This window comes from Bos grunniens, chromosome 6 (genome assembly GCF_055505025.1).
Source record: "Bos grunniens cultivar Pamir isolate PY7600 chromosome 6, Bosgru_T2T1.0, whole genome shotgun sequence".
Classification (NCBI taxonomy): Eukaryota; Metazoa; Chordata; class Mammalia; order Artiodactyla; family Bovidae; genus Bos; species Bos grunniens.
This window is the reverse complement of record NC_141170.1, coordinates 18,111,598-18,130,684: the sequence shown is the minus strand read 5'-3', so window position 1 is coordinate 18,130,684 and position 19,087 is coordinate 18,111,598. Positions and strand designations below refer to the sequence as shown.

The 19,087-nt window shown below is 36.9% G+C and overlaps 1 protein-coding gene across 13 annotated transcripts in view; it reads right to left on the bottom strand.

The window, feature by feature from the left end:
- WDFY3 (WD repeat and FYVE domain containing 3) overlaps nucleotides 1–19,087 on the bottom strand; it is a 283,117-nt gene that overhangs the window by 53,844 nt on the left and 210,186 nt on the right. For 10 of the 13 annotated variants that reach the window (XM_086407523.1, XM_086407526.1, XM_086407529.1 and 7 more), the window contains 9 exons: nucleotides 18,097–18,196; nucleotides 16,458–16,618; nucleotides 15,187–15,416; nucleotides 14,002–14,111; nucleotides 12,244–12,426; nucleotides 11,019–11,176; nucleotides 9,738–9,815; nucleotides 8,038–8,265; nucleotides 1,337–1,390 (listed from right to left, as the gene is read on the bottom strand). In XM_086407523.1, the coding sequence (XP_086263649.1) occupies nucleotides 1,337–1,390; nucleotides 8,038–8,265; nucleotides 9,738–9,815; nucleotides 11,019–11,176; nucleotides 12,244–12,426; nucleotides 14,002–14,111; nucleotides 15,187–15,416; nucleotides 16,458–16,618; nucleotides 18,097–18,196 (1,302 nt within the window). The remainder of the gene's footprint in view (nucleotides 1–1,336; nucleotides 1,391–8,037; nucleotides 8,266–9,737; nucleotides 9,816–11,018; nucleotides 11,177–12,243; nucleotides 12,427–14,001; nucleotides 14,112–15,186; nucleotides 15,417–16,457; nucleotides 16,619–18,096; nucleotides 18,197–19,087) is intronic. The other 3 variants (XM_086407528.1, XM_086407530.1, XM_086407531.1) reach the window with 1 other exon arrangement.

The window sequence follows — 19,087 nt, the reverse complement described above, 5'->3', positions numbered from 1 at the left end:
AAATGCAAGACCAAAGGGAAAAGTTTATATGTTCCTTGACCAGAATGACCCAGACTTTGAATTAACAATTAAGAAAAAGATAAGAGTTTGAAACACGCTTAAAGACCTTCTCTTTCTAAACATTACTTTCCTTCCCCATTAAAATCTAATTGAAAATATTCTATCAGCCTAACTCTCCATCAAATAGTTAATACGTACTGTCTACAAAAATACTTATATTAAGTAAAACTCTTTTAAAAATGATTTTGAAGTAAAATGGAAAAAAAAGTGTCCAACTGGATGAAATATTTAGACTAAAATACTGAACCAATTTTGAGGTGAAAAGATACCTAACTCAAGCCACCGCTACCCTTAACTTCAGGTTGTAGACTTAGAACGAAGAGAGCTGCAAGCTAACTGATGAACGATATGCAGCAAATGAAAACTGGACTATGTAACACGCAAGTACTGAAATGCTGTAAAATAATATTACAATTATGGAAGGATGAATCTGATGAATTAATAAGAATATTGTAGTATTTTTTGAAATGAAAGCAGGGTAGTTAATTTTGTATTATAACAATTCTCTACACAAGATTTAACAATTATCTTCAACTCAAAATTGTTCATTTTTAAAAAGATGAAAGCATAGTTAGTGATGGGCAAGACAATGAATTAACAAATGTGGGACAACATCTTGGATACTGACTTCATATCTGATTCGGAACTAAAAGGATTCTCCCCCAAATATTTTGAGGTAAATTTCTGTGTTGTAAAGTTCTGCATTTTTTTTTTACTGCTTATGTATTGAATCTTCCCGCAAAAAGAAAACAATTATATAAATTTAAATTAAAATAAAATAGTATTTAAAAGTGATCATACACTTAGTTTCCATTTAGTTCCTTCTGATTGAAAAAGTAATTTTAAGAGAGAATACACTTGCAGTCTCAAAATATATATTGTTTAGTATCTAGAAGAATTAAATGAGAAGTTGAAAACAAACTTGGTGGTGTCCGGCTGCCCATTACTAACATGCCTTGGGACTTGTTAGTTTATGTGTGAAGCGGTACACTTTTCACGGTGAGAGCGATGGGTATTCAGCCTGTTAGTGAGCTGCATAGGGATCCTAGAAAGCTAATCGGAACAAAGCAAGAGAGATGAGAACATCTCTTAGTAGGAATGAAATTCACTTTTTTCAACTCCACGGAACTTACAGAAATAGCAAATTGAAAGTTATCCCTTTAGGTTAGTCTAGTCTACCATGCACTAACATAAAATAAAACAAAACCAAAACAAAGAAATTAAAATAAAAAAACTGTAAGCATTTTGCATTCTTTTATGGTATTTTGTGGTTTACCTTTTGAGGAATGATATCATCAGGTGTCTCAGGCTGTTTACTTGGGATCTCAGACTGAAAATAGGGTATTAAGTATAGACACATCAGAAAAAAATAACAAAGAGCAACACAAAAATAAAATACTCTTGAGGATTGTATGAAATATGGAAGATGCACTCACACAAAATTAATATGATATCCTAAGCTGCTTGAAATAATCACTGAGCATCTTGTGATTATTTTCTCAATTATCAAAAGTAGTTTTAAAGTAAAACATAACTGCTAAAATTCTCAAGGTTACTGAACAAGACAGACTTCAAAGTCACACAGACAAAACTTGAGCACAGGCTGCCAGTGTCTTGGACAATTTAGAGACAACTCTTTATATGGCTTCAAAGGAAAAACAGAGAAAATTGGATAATGGAACCTAGTTCTAGCTATTATTAATATCTTGAATCTAACTTTTACTGTGCTTATCTCTCGATCTGTTTTGCAACAGAAGCAACTGGTTTGAACTATTATCTACAATATCCCAAACCACAGAAATCACTAAGTGCTTGTTAGTGAAAAAACATCTTCCCCTAAAAGCCAGAGGACCTTCTTCTTTTGCTGCCTTCATAGCTGCGATCCCAGAGAGGCTGAAAGTGGAAGCAAGCTTGGATTATCAGCCTCCAAACGGAAAGTTTCTCTAAACATTACTTTTTAAACAATAAGGTAGCTGCTTTATATTTTATTCTCAGAATGAAACTGAGTAACAAGAAGGCAGGATCTGTTGAGCTGCAGCGCGTGGCCTGTGCATGTACACATACAAACGGATAGCTACAGACAATAACACATCCAAGCAACCTTCCAGTTCTTCTTTTCACAGTTTGTATTTGGAGATGACTTCCAGTACCTGGCCTTACAGTCAATATGAGCAGACAAAATGCTTTCATAAATGTTTGCTTCCCCTGGCAAAACAAACGCGGAACTACTGGGCATACTTTCAAGTATTTAATATGGTTTAATAAACATCTCTCCTTAAAAGCGAACTTTTAAAAGCATACCTTACGTTGACAGATAATCTTTAAAACACACATCCATGTTCCCAATCGTGGTAAAGGTTTGGGTTACATAAGTATTACTACACATTTGTTGAGACTCACAGAATGGTGCACTTAGGATTTATATGTAAAATTCATGTCAATAAAAAAAGAATTCTGAACAAATACTGAATTCCATTGCTACACATGTGGAAGTGTTTAGGGGTGAAAGGTACTGATTTCTCTAACTCATTTTGAAATTAATTAAAAAATAAAACAAGACAGACCACTGGACAGATGTGTGATAAACCAATATAGCAAAATGGACCAACTACTATTGTCAAACCTAATTCTGATGTCTACTATATATCCCCAACTAGAATGTGGGCAGGGTCTGACATGTACACGATAGTGTGTTCCCTGGAGCATATGACGGAGGGCTGGTTTAATACACATTTGCTCACTGAGCCACTAACTGAGGTTCTTATTTTACTAAAAGGTACAGTGTTCAACATCAAAGCTATACGTATACTAATAATTTTAGTATATCATAGTTCTATTTAATTAAAAAATTATATATTATTATAACTATGTTTATACAGAAATTAAAAATTTTCAATGTCAGAATTTCTAGTAAATAATTTTATAGTTCCTTTACTTCTAAGTTTTCTCTGTTATTGGCAATGGAATTTCCTGAGCCACTTAGTTCATACATAGCATATAAAAATATATGCAGAGGAAGCCACAGGAGACTCACTTAATTACAAGAAAAGGAACTTAGGTGAGTTGTTTACCCTTCTGCCCTGAGCAGCTCAACATTAAAGGGAAACAGTGAGGGTTTTATCCCAATAATATTTGCAAAGAACAGTCAATTTGTTTGAGACTATTATTCTGTGAAAATAAGGGGCTTGTAGAATTAAAACCTGGTTTTAGTACTTAAATATAATTTTAAAGTGACAAAGTTTGGAATTTTATTCTCCTTCCTCAGGATTCAGAGCAGCTAGCTGCTTAAAAACCACCAGGTTTTGTATTTGCATCATTTCCCAGGCTCACATCTTAGTATTTATAAATAATATTACCACTTAAAATACAGAATTATAGTACAACTCAGTATAGCTATTTTAGATTTGAAATCGACCGTCCAAGAAAAGTCCCTGTGCAAAGGGACTTTTAAGTGCAATTAGAAAATTTTCCACATGTACATAACTTTTCTCAGGACAAAATTAATTTTTGTTCTCATTAAAATAATTTTAGTTGATAAAACTTCAAAGCTTTCAATTCTGTGGCAAATGAAACACTAAAATATTCTCTTCATTCTACAAACAAACATCTAACTTAAAAATAAAGTTCAAAACTTACAATAAAAGATAAGCTACATTTTAACACAGTATGTAGCATTATCCAGGTTTAAGAAATAATGACCAAAGAAATAATCACTTGATTATATATAACACATCAAACATTTTAAAACAAGAAATAACTTTGAAATCATCATTGTATGTTCACCTTAAGCAACAGGACTAAAGAGTTAAATGTTACTTAAAACAATGATTCTTCTTAATAAATAAGGTGAAGATCAAATCACTTGTCCTTACTCCAGGCAGAACCTATTATACCTCTCAAGAGGCTTCAAAAGCAATTTTTAGTACCTGTTATACCTGAAATCGGAGAAGGCAATGGCACCCCACTCCAGTACTCTTGCCTGGAAAATCCCATGGGCGGAGGAGCCTGGTAGGCTGCAGTTCATGGAGTCGCTAAGAGTCAGACATGACTGAGCGACTTCACTTTGACTTTTCACTTTCATGCTTTGGAGAAGGAAATGGCAACCCACTCCAGTGTTCTTGCCTGGAGAATCCCAGGGACGGGGGAGCCTGGTGGGCTGCCGTCTATGGGGTCGCACAGAGTCGGACACGACTGAAGCGACTTAGCAGCAGCAGCATACCTGAAATACCTCTTAGGTTGCGAAAAGTACTGCCTATATTTTATAAAGATGGGTACAAGGAGAATGGCGCATTTCCACAAGCGTAAAGGAAAGACGTGACTGGTCTCTGATTCTGGGAGGCAACATTCAAAATGGTTCAGAGTAGAGGAGGATTTTCTATGAAACTGATGAAGCTTATACCTCAACAGTCCTCACTTCCTATGGGCTCCTTGCAAAGCCCTGCAAGAGAGGCTCTAGCAATTTTTTATTCATAATGCCATACTCTTTTTATTATAGAGCCTCCCCAAGTTACAGAAACTTTACACCCCATAAAATTTGACTCTAGCCCTTTGTAGTGCAAGAATAATTAGGAAAATTCTCTAAGAATATTGAATGGGAAGCAATGGATAAATTCTAATTCAGGAAGAAAGAGCTCTGACAAGTCCATTCATTGAACACTTATTAAGCTCTATATACGCTTCAGCATTAGAGAGAAACCCTAATACACAGGACTTTCCTGTGGTCCAGTGGCTGGGTGTAGCCTTCCAGTGCAGGCGGTGCAGGTCCCATCACCAGCTTGGGAGCTAAGATCCTGTATGACTTGTGGCCAAAAAAAAAAAAAAAAAGCCTAAACACAACATGTAGGCAATGCTGTAGCAATTTCAACAAAAACTTTAAAAAAATGGTCCACATCAAAAAAATTCTTTGAAAATAAAAAAAGAAAAAAAAATCTAGTATATGGTTTCTCTCTGAAAGAAATTCACTGTCTGTTGATAATGTCTCAAAACCACCAGAGATTGGAATCTTTTTTAAAGACTGATTCAACTCCTGAGGAATTATCAACTTATAGTTATTATATCTTGCTCTGCTACTTAGTATTATATCTTGCCCTGCTACCTAGAAGAGATTCCTTAATTTTCTAGGCTTCTATTTCTCATCTGTGAAATTGGGATAATAACATAACTACACTTCAGAGGGCCCTGAAATTGTAAGTAAATGCTCTGCAGAGCATCAACCGCATTGTGCCTTGTAAGTATCTGTGCACTCTCTCTTTAATATTTATCATTTGTTTATTTATTTACCTGTGCCAAGTATTCGTTGCAGCACGTGGGATCTCTTTTAGTCGTGGCATGCATACTCTTAGTTGTGGCATGTGGGAATTTAGTTCCCTGACCAGGGATCGAACCCTGGCCCCCTGCATTGGGAGTGGAGAGTCTTAGCCACTGGACCACTAGAAGTCCCTGCTCTTTTTTATTTTACAATAGAAGTTAGTGAAATAGAAGCATTTGCTTCTACTTTTTGGAATTTTCCTTGATGTTAATATTGCCAGATGGCATATTCCATAAAAAAGTGGACATTTAATGGTGTTTCAAGTTTACAGATTTTGAACTAGCACCACCAAAATCATTATTCATTTGGAAAATTTCATCATAGCATATTAACCCTGACTTTACATGAACTAAAGCAGCATGAATTCCACCATCTATAATCACCTCCCCTTCCCAACCTGCTTTTTCCTTTTTTGTAAATGTATCTCTAACATTTCTCAACTGCCTTGTATTTTGCAATATGTAAGCCAATTGTGGGGGGGGGGGGCGGGGGGGTGGGGCGCAGGGAAAGCTCCCTATGGTGCACACTTATTTCTGAGACTGTTTATAGATTTCACAGGCTGATGAACTCCTTTGATCAGGTAAAATGCTAATGGATATTAAGGTTGTAAGTGTGAACTCTGAATAGATTATTATGTTTTTATCTGATATAGAACTTCAAACACACTTTTGTAACTTAAGGTTTTGGGAGGTAAGGAGGGGGCAAGGGATAAATTGAAGATTGGGATTGACATATATACACTACTACATATAAAATAGATAACTGATAAGGACCTGCTGTATAGCAGATATAGAGTTCCTTGTATAGCACAGGGACTCTACTCAATACTCTGTAATGGCCCGTATGGGAAAAGAATCTAAAAAAGAGATATATTTATATGTATAACTAAATCACTTTGTTGTACAGCTGAAACTAACAACACTGTAAATTAACTATACTCTTGATAAAAATTTTTGAAAATACTTTTTAAAACAAATGACACTGTTATAAGAAGCAACGGAGTACACACGGTTAAAAAAAAAAGAAAACCTATGGTTATGTAACTCAAAAAGTATATATCTCAGTTATATAGTGAATGGTCTCATATTTAAGAGAGCACATTCATCTTCTATTTTCATATTTTTGAAGATGAAGGTGAAGTCGCTCAGTTGTGTCTGATTCTTTGCGACCCTGTGGACTATAGCCTACCAGGCTTCTCAGTCCATGGGATTCTCCAGGCAAGAATACTGGAGTGGGTTACCATTTCCTTCTCCAGGGGATCTTTCCAACCCAGGGATCGAACCCGGGTCTCCCGCATCGGAGGCAGATGCTTTAACCTCTGAGCCACCAGGGAAGCCCAATTCATATTCTTAAATGTATTCAATTTGAATGAGTGTTGACTTCATAAAAATATTTTATCAAAGTGCTACAGGCTTAAATTCTTAATCAATTATTTACTTGGGAAAAATGGATGAATAATCAGAGACTGTACTGCTAGTCTGCTCTGACAAAAGTATGTGCTATTAGAAGGCTGCAAAAATATGGGTGGGTTTTTTTTTCTACAGAGTGCACTAGTATGAGAAATTATAGTGCTTTAAGTTAAAATTTACAAAGTATGGCGTTTTTGACAGAATGAAATAGCTTTGAGAAAAACAAAACTTTAGGGAGCAATCTTTAAAAAATCGTAAACAACTATATATTAGCAGGTCTAAGATCTACGATATTCTAAATAGCAACAGGACAAAGTGGAGTCAATTAGCACAAGATAGATGAAGCCAGGGTTTTGGCTGAGAAAAAAAGAGGCACTGGAGCAATCCAAGTCGTCTCATGTTACACCATCTTCTCACTAGAAGACACACGCGCCAAGTCTGCTTTATTAATCTTGGTTTCTTCCATTGTTGAGAGAATCATGTCTCAGTCAAGAATGTGAAAGCACTTCAACTGTGAAGGGGTTTCTCTTCCTCAATTTGCAGTGACTTTACTGGGGAAGACTGCATTTTCCCAAATGTTAAAAAAAAAAAAAAGCATGATTCTTAAATCATGATCAATTTATAGACAACATTTTTCTGGTCAGTGCAAAAATCTGAATGAAGGCTTTAGGAAGGGCAACTTGTCTGAATAAAAAGAAATTTAAGGGCAAATGCTGTCTGTTTTTTACTGGCGGAACCTGTGATGAAGCTTCTCAACATAACTGGGATGATCTAGACACTCGGGCTACTATTATTCTTTGACTGTGCTCTGCATTTCTTCAGAGTACTGCTTAGTGGCTGTGTTATTTTATTTACTTAACAGTCAGATAGTGCTTATTCTGTGCTAGACACTTTTCTGACTACTTGACTAATTTTAATCACTTAATCCTCCTAATGGCTTCTAAGATGGAGCTGCTATTTTTCTCCATTTTAGGCGTGAAGAAAGCAGAACCTAAAGAGGTTCAAGTGGCTGATACTAGGTTATCAGCTACTGACCGGGCAGCCGGCTCCAGGGTCTCCAACCTAAACTGCTTCACTGTGCGATCTCCCTGCTTATCTTTTCATTCCATCGCCACCATCCTGACAGTGCCAATGTAATACAGTTCATTGAATTTTCTAGATCAGGTATTTTACATAACTGATCTAATAAGAGAAAATGCTTGCAAAAAAAGAAGGGAAACTTGAGACCGCCATGACAAACGCTGACTTTTGAGCACTCACCGCCACGTTGGTTTCCTGCTCCGTTTCTGGCACGTAAGGGTAATGGTTATAAAACATATCATTTCGCACCATTTTTTTCCTCATTCTGCAGGGACCCTCTGTCATCTCCAACATCCACTTGTCAAGATGGGAACCAATGGGGGGGCCCCAGAGTCCCCGCTCCCGCAGCAGCTCGTACTCGATCTGGCACCACTCTTCCGTCACGTACTTCAGGGCATTTTGCTGACGCTAAGGGAGTAGGGGTGGAGGGGAGTCCAGGTTGGTTTTCAAGCAAAAGCAGGAGCAACAATTAAAAGTCTATAAACAGCTTAAAACCAAGTTAGAATTTGGTAACAGAACCCAATCCACGCCATTTCAGTCAATATCATAAAAGTAAAATTATACTTATTTATGGCTAAAATACGCTATTTTGTGAGAAGGTGGAGTTTTAGTGATGGCCCAAGGGGATTATTTTAGCGCCAAGTTCCGTGGAAGGTATGTACAGAGTAGCTTGTGCGGTACACTCGACCAGAGTGTAAAAGAAACTTGTAACTCAAGACACAGGGAAGATGGCAATATTATTTATGAAAACACAGTGTAATGGCTTGTCCAATGAGAGATAAAAAAGACATGAATTTAAGGTTGAATCCCCTTCCCTACCCTAGACTGTAAAGCAGTTACCAGAACAAGAATAAAAGAAAATCCACAAAGCCAGGTCAAGAAATATTGCCAACACACTAGATACCTGCTGATCTCCGTAACATTTCCAATACTTTTAGGTAAAGAATATACACGTGCAGTTCTGATAGGGAACTTAACATTTATATAAAAAGAAAAGGATAATCATTTTTACTTGGCCACTGGGAGAAATTCAAATCAACTTACTGCAAGGGAAACTTACGACTTGTGGAATAACTTCTTGCTATTGTCAAATGCCAAAATGTGTAACATTTCAATAGTAGATGCTTATGACTAACTTTATCTAATGATTCATGAAATATAAGCATATACTTTTAAAGTCTAGGAATAAAGATCTCTTTATATAACTAACCCTAATGGTTACTGAAGAAGTCATCTTGATGTTATATGATACTGTAATAGTACTTATGTGTGCCTGACGGGAGGAAATCACCTGTAATAACTAAGTATCTAGTATCATGCCCATAAAATATTAGCAGCTTATCATTCAGAAATCCTTAATGCATACAATTTAGCTGCCATGGAAATATTTAGGATACGTTGTCGAGTAATTATGAATTAATCAAGATTTCACTGAAGTTTTTATTGACAAAATTACTAAGAACTTGTAATAATAAAAAAAAAACTTTGTTTTAATTTTTTAGAATTTTAAGAGACTTCTCAGAGACTTTGATGCACATGTTTATGATCTCTGTATTAAGTCTGAAAAAGGGATCTTCTGACATTTTAATTTTTATTAGGAACAAACACATGAAATATGATGGTCATGAATGTTATTAGAGTTCAGCTGTGCTGATCTCCAGTCTGTCACGTTTTAATGCAGTTTGCCCAAAGGAAGTTCCACTCTGTCTTAAAACCAATGGCCAAAGTAGCTGTTGCCAGGAATAACTAAAAACATCACCTTTGATGATGAATGCAGTTCAGCAACTTACTCTTAAAAGCAGGAGGAAGATAACAAGGGGAACAGTCTTTTCCCACTTGAGAAATGCAAAACAAACCATTATTATGGTTATGACTCTTACCTCCTGGTATTCCTTATATTGTGTGTCTACCAAGTCACGAACAACAGCGATGTGTGTAAACATCCACTGAGAAATCTCCTAATAATGGGTGGGAAAAGAGTCTTAATATTTCATGGATTTTCTGAAAAAGAAAATGTTAACTAGCCTTGAAATAAGGCAGTTAGTTAAAATTCTATTAAAGGCATCACAACAACATCTCAAATATCCCACAAAAAACTGTGAAGGATGAATTATCTGATGAATCTGATGGAGGCTTATGTGATGGACTCAGATCCCAACACCCCAACCCCTACTGCCCCTTCAAGGAAGGGCTCACTGCCACAGCTTCTGGGTGTGCTGTCCGTACTTCAGGGATCATCTCAGCTGCAGAGAGCTGCAGTGTACCCCACAATCACTGCCTGATTTGGGGGCAAGCGGGCTGAGCCATTTCAGCTCAGTACAAGTTAACTCCGCCAGGTCACTTTGGTACCAAGGCTCCACTTGTGTCTACCTGGTCGCCAGACCTGCACTGTACCCTGACATTTCCCCATAAGCAGTCCTGCCTCGTTTTTATCCCTACTACAAATATCAAAGTGAAAGTGAAAGTGAAGTCGCTCAGTTGTGTCCGACTCTTAGCGACCCCATGGACTGCAGCCCACCAGGCTCCTCCGTCCATGGGATTTTCCAGGCAAGAGTACTGCAGTGGGGTGCCATTGCCTTCTCCACAAATATCAAGGGCACCCCTAATAAGCAGCTTGCACACTAAACCCTCTCTCAGAATGCGCTTGCTAGGGAGCCCGGCCTGACACATGGAATGACTCATACACATGGTTTCTCCCAGATGCTTTTCACTGCTGCCACTGAGATTCTGAGATGGCAAAGAGTATGATGAGGAAGAAATTAATGCTGGAGGTGGAGGGGTTAAAAAAAAATAAAAAATTGGTGTGTATAATAAAATTATTTAAAAAGTCATTTTGTTATTGATTTAAAATTTATATAACTATTAATAATAGAACTATTGAATGCTTGAAAAAATTTGGAAAAAACTATAGTCTGATCATATATCAATATCTGAAATCTCATCTTATATTCATTCAAAATACACAACATTCATAGTGCAACTGTACCATAATAAAACGGGAGAAGACCCCATAACCAGAGTTATCTCTCTGTCTGAAAACAAAAATGTAGAGTGTCAATTCAAATCATATGCTTGTATGTGTTAAGTGTATTATATAAAACACTGTAACTAAACCTTGAAATACAAAGTTCTAATATCATTAATAAAACTAAACCATGTACCTGGGTGGAAAGACTGTGTTTATGAAGCCCGCTTTCCTTTCGATTCCTTCTTGATCCCGTTAACTTGGAAAGACCAAAGCCGCTGCTGACACGGGACAATTTGGATTGTGTGGTGGGCATTAAAGCTTCTCCTCGACTTATGCACTTCTTTTCATGGGCTACAGAATTAAAATTAAGAGTATTTTACAATTTCTCCATGTATTTACTTGCCTTACTTTTAATACTTTCTCATCATAGTTACAAAGCACATTTCTGTAGTTATCAAAAGCATCTGTAAATGCTGTCTTAGATACGACATTTACTTACCTTGTGTAAGGATACCTGCTTAATAATTATTGTACTGGCTGGACTCACATTTGGGTGAAAACTCATAGCTCTGCAATGCTATGCAAATTTATTTTAACTGTCATCAATTTCTACGTTAATAACAATTCACAATGCCCTACCTAGAGTCTATGGTGTTGTGTATACTTTGGAATTTAAAAAGTTCTGGATTTTAAAAAGGTGATACGGTATGTATACTATATGTTATACAATACCATCTGAGGATCTAGAGTAATAAACCATAATGAATAAAATAATAACTAATATTTCTGCAACAAAATGTATGAATATTCATGCCTAGTAGGAGAAACAAAGATAGGTTAGGTTTTGCCACCAAGTGAGTTCTGACATCAAATTAATAATAACATTTTGGATTTTTAAGGTTTTGGCACTTTAGAATTATAGATAAGGGATATGGAGTTGTAGCCAAGATGATGACCATACTGAAGTTGTGAGCAATATATTATTTACAATGCTCATAGATACCTTGATGTATAACACATCTCAGATTAAAAAAAAAAATCTAAGAAGAAAAGCTTAATTTCAGTATAATCATTCTGAAAGTGAAAGTGCTCAGTAGTGTCCAACTCTTTGCAACCCCATGGAATTCTCCAGGCCAGAATACTGGAGTGGGTAGCCTTTCCCTTCTCCAGGGGATCTTCCCAACCTAGGGATCAAACCCAGGTCTTCCGCATTGCAGGTGGATTTTTTACCAGCTGAGCCTCAAGGGAAGCCTGATACAATATAATCATTCTAGAATGGTCTATACTGTATTGATTTTCATTTCTACTGCCATCATAATATCCTTTGGGGAAAGTTTTAATTTCATATCTAAAGGGCACCCACATAGGATAGTCATGTGTAAGTCTCTTGGCCACATGGTATCTGTAAACGTTCTTACCTAGATGATTCTGCCAGCACTTCAAACTAGCTTCTTCGATGAGCGGCCTTGCTATAGCTATGTCCACGTGGCCTCTTTCATTCACAGGTAGAGTGACTTTGAAAAGCTCCTCCAAGACTTGTTTCTTACTATGAATTAATTCCGTCCAAACTCTGTTGACAGCTTTTATAAGAAGCTGACGCCCTAGGAAATGAAAAACAGCAAGTGATCAAAAATAATACAAAGGTAGTTAGTATTTTTTTAATTGTTTTACATCTAAGAATTTCAACTTAGATGTACAGTACTTAATCATCCAAAAAAAAAAAAAAAAGCTTCACATTATAGCCAGCTCAGTTAAAAAAAAAAAAAGAAAGAAAGAAAATGATTATTCAGATAACCAAAAACGTGGCTGGCTACTTGGAAAACTTAAAGTAACTTTCTATTCTAGCAAAAAGAGTGCATTTTAATTTATAAAACTGGAAATCACATATACATTTTATTATCTAGCTTATATTGAAAGAAAAGAATATACTCCTTACTTAAAAGTAAATTTTAGATCTAAATATTGGGTTGGCTAAAAATTTCCCTTGGGTTTTTCCATACTATCCTATGGGAAAACCTGAACAAACTTTTTGGACAATTCAATATTTAAGTACACTCACTAATAAGTTAACTGTTCTTGAATAGTTTGCAAAAGCAAAGAAATAATAAACATTTTTAGAATTTTTACTATTAAAATTCCATCTTACTTTGGACTACTGCTCTAGACCAGTCAATATCTGGCAAGCAGCAGGATCACTTGGGAGTTTGTTAAAATAGATTGCTGGTCTCCACCTTCCAGAGTATCTGAGTACTGAGTACTCAGCAGATCTGAGTCAGACCAGAGAATCTGCTTTTCCAACAAGTTCCCAAATGATGCCAATGTTTCTAGTCTGAGCCCTTCACTTTGGGGACCAGTTTTCTAGACTTAGTTCCTTGGGAGGAAACAATCACTGGCATTCAAGAAATTTTAGTGAAATAACAGAACAAATTAATGCTTAAGTGAATGAAAGAATAAGAACTGGACAAAGGATAAAATCATATGTAGAACGACCACACTATATTGCTGGAGAAATGAACACTTCTGTAATTATCTAATCTTTTCAACTGAACATTGTTGGAAATTAGAAATCAGTCCACCCGAAGGCTTCAATGCATGGAACTTAACAAAATCAGTGGGAGAACTAGATTAAAACAGAGAGAAAGAATAAAAATGGTAGTACTGACAACTTGTCTCAAGCAATATCTGCCTCTACGGTGATTGGCCTAATACTACCAAGAGCTGGCTCTCTTAATGATAAGCACCAATTTAGTGTTTGTGTTACTACTTGTACAAATGTATCACCAAATTTTCCAGTGTTACTATGAAACGTGGAGGGCAAGCATTGTCAGTGGTTAGTGGTTTACCCATCCCAGCATAAGGAGATTTACAGCCAGCATGTCAGTGTACGTTGGTGGGTGTATTGGTATATGCTCAGGTACGCCCTACGGGGAGACAGACTGTCAATGTTGGCAGTTTCTGAAAGTTAGTTTTTTTGGCTATATCTTAACACATTATCGACCGGGGGATTTTTGCAGAAACTAACGCCTGTGGCCAGTGATTTGTTATGTAAGTGAATACCGAAACATCTCTGGTCAATAATGTTTGGGTAACAAAAGATGTATTAATACATTTCTGGTTAATAAGCTTGTCAGAAATGAGTGGAGAGAAAGGTGTGGGGGGCAAGTTGAGACAGTTACCTTCACTAATATCTTGGCTGTAACCACCATCTGGTTCAATGTCCGAGGGGATCATAATATGCCATGTAGTCATGCGGGCTTCTGCTTCCAGTCCAAATCCATCCACATTGCTAGAAAATTCCAGGCAGTTTAAATTCTATGAAGGAAATTATTGTAGCTGCAAACTGTAATGACTATTACTCTGCAGACACCAGTGAATGCTGGCTCTGTCACAAAGTTCCATTAATGGCAGACAGACATTGGGCAGACTCACAAAACAGAACTTCTAATTTATCACGGAAATGTCATTTTTAAGGAGTGATATCACAAATCCACTGGACTAAATGTAATTAAATTACAGCATTAAGATGAACATATTATTTCAGATGCTTTTTGATGACTATTACAATTTTTACCTAAAAATTGCCAAAAGTTCACTTATGAACACTTTCCTCGTATGTCTGTGCTCCCTCTCCCATCTCTATGTCACCACTCTGTGCTCCAGCAGCAGTAGAATACGTGCAGTTTCCTATGCACCGTATTCTTTTTCCCTCTGGGAAATCACGCAGGTGAACGCTTTCTTCTGATACCACTTTTCCTTGTTTTCTTGGGACGGTAACTTCCTCCTCAACCAGGTTCACGCTGTAACTCAGCAGGTGTCTCTCCCAGGCAGAGGCCACCTGGCACATGCTTTCTCCATGAGCACCGCGCTTCTACCAGAGCACTTAGCACATCTGACTGGCTGTGCTTAGTTACTGGTCCTCCCTCCTAGACTGCGAGCTCCAAGACCTGCCACACGATCTGACTTACTCATATTTCTTCCCAGTCCCTAACTCAGTGCCTGGGCCCCAGAAGACACCAAAGAAATATCCGTCAAAACAATCAATGGAAAAACACTAATTTCACCCATATTGCATTTATTTACTGCATTCCTATCCTTTTACTCCTCTTCACCTCTGACAGCGTGTATCTAAATTACTTTAAAGTAAACAATCTTTTTAAAAGTATATATGACACATGATGAACAAAAAGAAAAAGGAAATTAAAGCAAAAAAAAAAATCATTATCTCATTGCAAAAATTCAATACTTGTTTTTTACCTTCTCATGAAATTTTAAGTAAAACTGAGATTACAGAGAAAAGAAATGTTATCATCAAAGAAGTATTAATAAAATAAAGACCAGTTTAAACTGAACCTAAAAGTTACCTCCCAACATGCAGGTTAATGAGGCAGTGAGCCAGACAGCTGATGAATTCTTGGTCGTGGTTTCCGGGGCCCAGGATCAAGTTCCTGTTGACAGTCAGGACCCTGAGAGAGTCAAGAAGGGCTACTTGCTGCGGGACGGTTTTGTGCGCCCGGGAGAACTGGTACAGGATGGTCCTGTTGAGGCAGTGATAGACTGCATCCAGTGACAACCCCTGGGATCTTCTCTTTGACTAGAGAAATGAGAGATACTTTACTTAGTAAAATGGGAAAAAACAAAAACGAACCCCAAACCCTGCTTAGCATTCACACATGAACATTTATTAGATTTACTGTGTACCAGAGGCCATGCTAAGTACTGGGGTGCCGAGTTATTAACAAAAAAATACAAAGCACTTGCTATTACTAGGTTCTGAGCCCAAGAGACACATAAATGTGATGTCAGGAGATGAGTGCTATGTGTAAATAGACCTCCTGGTGAGGAGAGCTGCCAGCCTTCCTGGGAGTGAAGCAGCCTCCCTGAGAAAACGAAGAAGTGCCAGCCAGATAGCATCTCCTACCCACAAGTTCTGGCAGGGTGATCGGCATCTACTCAAAATTACACACAAAAATGACCTAAAACATTAGTAAAAACTTTGTCTGATGTTCTACTTTCATCTTACTTGAGAACTTTTCTCTGACTTATATACAAGTTTATTCTTAAATTCTCAGGTGACATGAAAGAACCTCTGCACCACATGCCAACAACACATGACAAGGGTCTTTCCTACGTGCTACATCGTGTTGAATGAGATTTGTCGCTTGTGCCAAACCAGGCAAAGGCACCCCAGACAGGCAGTAAAATGACATTTTCAAAGAAACAGGGCTCCAATGGACTTTGTGCAGATTCAACTGCAAGAAGAGAATACTCCTTTAACAGCAAATCTTCATGTTCTGTAAGCCTTTCATCATACTATAAAGATCTATCAAATCCTGTTAACATAAGGTCTTTAAACCAAAGGCAAGTTATTCAGCTATGAGTGTAGCAAAGAGTGATATCAGCGGGGAAGACAGTGAGAAGCCCATAGCTGGAGAGAAAGAGGATGCCAGGCCAGGAGGTAACGGGGAATGGTTATGATACAAAGGTTTTATTCACTTTTAATAAGCTGAGCTTCACATTAAATGTCAACATTCATTATCTTATTAGTTACAATTATTTCCAACAATTTTGACACCCGAGGAAAGTTTCTCAATAGGAAAACATGTACTCTACAGCTAATATGACAATGGATTACCTGTGCAATTAGTTGAATTATAAAATCTATAAGAAGTTTAGATTCTTTGTTGAACATGCCTTGCCAAAGCTTGTCCACCACACGTTGTGTGAAATAAAACACATTGTTCACCAATACCTGGTAGCTTCCTCCACTGGTGATAGGAAGAGATGCATCTTCTCCTAAATTCCAACAGGAAAAAAAAATGTCTAAGAAAACGCATATCAACCAGCCCGAGACCAGACCCTTAAACAAGTCAGGCGAAGGAAAAATGAGTACACCTACTATAATCAGAAATAAGACTCCTAACTTTATGGACCACTTGAAGGAAAATGATGTTCATGGCCAGAAGTCATGATAAATGTTGAAAGAGATACTTTCTGCAGGATAAAAATGTTATGGATGCAGACTGTGAACTTTCTGTCTTGTGACAGTCTGTGATAAGAAAACAGTTCTTCAACTTAAAGTCAGTGATAGATGGTCCCCCTTTGAGAGAAAAATTGTCAGTTTATTAGCTGTAAATTGATACTGTGTAACTAATAAAGGATAAAGGAAACCACTAAATTTTCTCTTTTTGAATATACCTTTAAGCACAACGAAGTAATTTTGGTGGAAGAGAGATCCAGAGGAATTACGAATAGCCAAGGGGTACCTTTCGCCCCCTCCAGGATCCTTATCAGCACTGTTTCACTTCCATAGCTGCCCCAGGGTCTTGAGTGTGCCTGCTGTGTACATACTGCCTCAAGGCTAATCCTCCTGGCTCCGCCTCCAATGGAGCCAGGAGAATTAAGCCCCTCCTTTCTAGAAATTTGGAGTTTTTACTGATTGCAATTATTATTCCTGCCTAACTCTAAATTACTACATGATGCAAAACTTTTCATTGTGTGTCTTCATGTAGTAAAACTGATACTATATAAAGAACATTGATAGCAGTTTTATTTCTAATTGTCTCCAGCTAAAAACTACTGAATGTCCATCAACAACAAATTGGATAAATTTATATATTCATATAAAAGGACATTACACAAAAATGAATGGACTCCTGCCACATGCAACTATGTGGATAAATCTCATGAACACAGTATTGAGTGTAAAAAGCCAGACTAAAGAGAATACATGTTGTGTGATCCTGTGTGGATAAGGTTCAAGGACAGGTGAAATGAATCTGCTGTTTTAGAAGTTGAGGCAGTGACTCAGAGACTAGTAATTGGGTCAAGGACAGGGGAGTTTCTGTGGGTGCTGGTAGCGCATTTCTATCATTTGTTCTTACAGAGGCATGTTGTCTGGGTGGTCATTCACAGAGTGCTACATTTTATAATTTGCTTGTTTGTAACTATACTACAGTAAGTTAATTTTTTAAAGTATTAGCTAATTTATAAAAATAGAGCCTGTTCACATAATATGGTTTTAAAAACACTTTTTTTCTCTTTCCTTGTCCCCTTCCTGCCACCTCTGAATGTACGAAAGTGGACAAGCAGCTTAAGTAGTCCCTGTTGCTGATCATTAAGGCCAGGTTCAAAGGAAAATACCAATATGATGGGAAAATGCACAGGAAAGAAGGAAAAAGATGAAGTTAAAACAGTGGTATACTTGGAGTTTAAATAAAGAAGGGAAGTGATTACCAGTATTTTTGAACAAAGTGAAGATAACATAATATTACCCAGTAAAACATCAGCTGCAAGCAAATGATCCATCACACTATCCAAAATGTAAGTCTGAAATTCTTTTTGCTGCGTTCTTGTCGATCTCTCAGGAGAAGCCTAAGTAATAAATTTTAGAATTAGAAACAGAACCAATTCAATGAAGGTAAGGCTCAACCATAGTTACACTACCATAGTCATATTTAAAAAAGCCCCTACTGGTAAGTAATAAAATATGTCATGAGGGATGGTATGTATGTGTATACTCTATTTTTCTGATCATAGATTAAAAAAAAAATTGAACAGGCATATTGTCTTCTGAATCCATTCCTCCAAAAACAGTATTCTCAACATTTTGAGTATTTAATAAAATTTTCATATTTATTATTATAACTCACTTTCAAAAGAAATCAGGCAGTTTTTAATGATATACAGGTAAAATAAATCATAAGGCCATGTAAACAAACACAAAAGCTCAGGAATCTAGTAACTAAGAAGGTGAAGTCAATGGGGACAGGAGTATTTATATAAAAAATTAATTAAGCACACAATTTCGCTTAGAGCTTCCTAGGGTCAAGAAGGAGGAGAAAAAAAGATTTACAAAGCTTTTTAATATCTATAAAATATTTTTTTAAAAAACCACACTAGCCAGCAAGGATGTTTTCCTAGATGGTTCTGAAAAGAATGTTCTCTGTGGGTTTTTTTATAAAGCGGACAATGAACAACAACTCAATAGGTAATACCTTTGATAATGGTTTTATATAGTACAAAGATGATTTTTAAAATTATTGTGAATAAAAGCTTAGGGCATGAAGCTAAACTATAGTTCTCTGATGGCATTTCTCTAGGTAATTAGGGTGATACAATCCAGGTGTATAACTTTCAGGACTCTAACCCGAGAGGTGGCAAAGCTCGGGGAACACAGGGATGAAAGGTAGGAGAGATCCTTTTGTTATTCTCTCAAATGTCAGTCCTGGTAGCTGGCTTTGGGCAGAAGGTAGATATTGAACC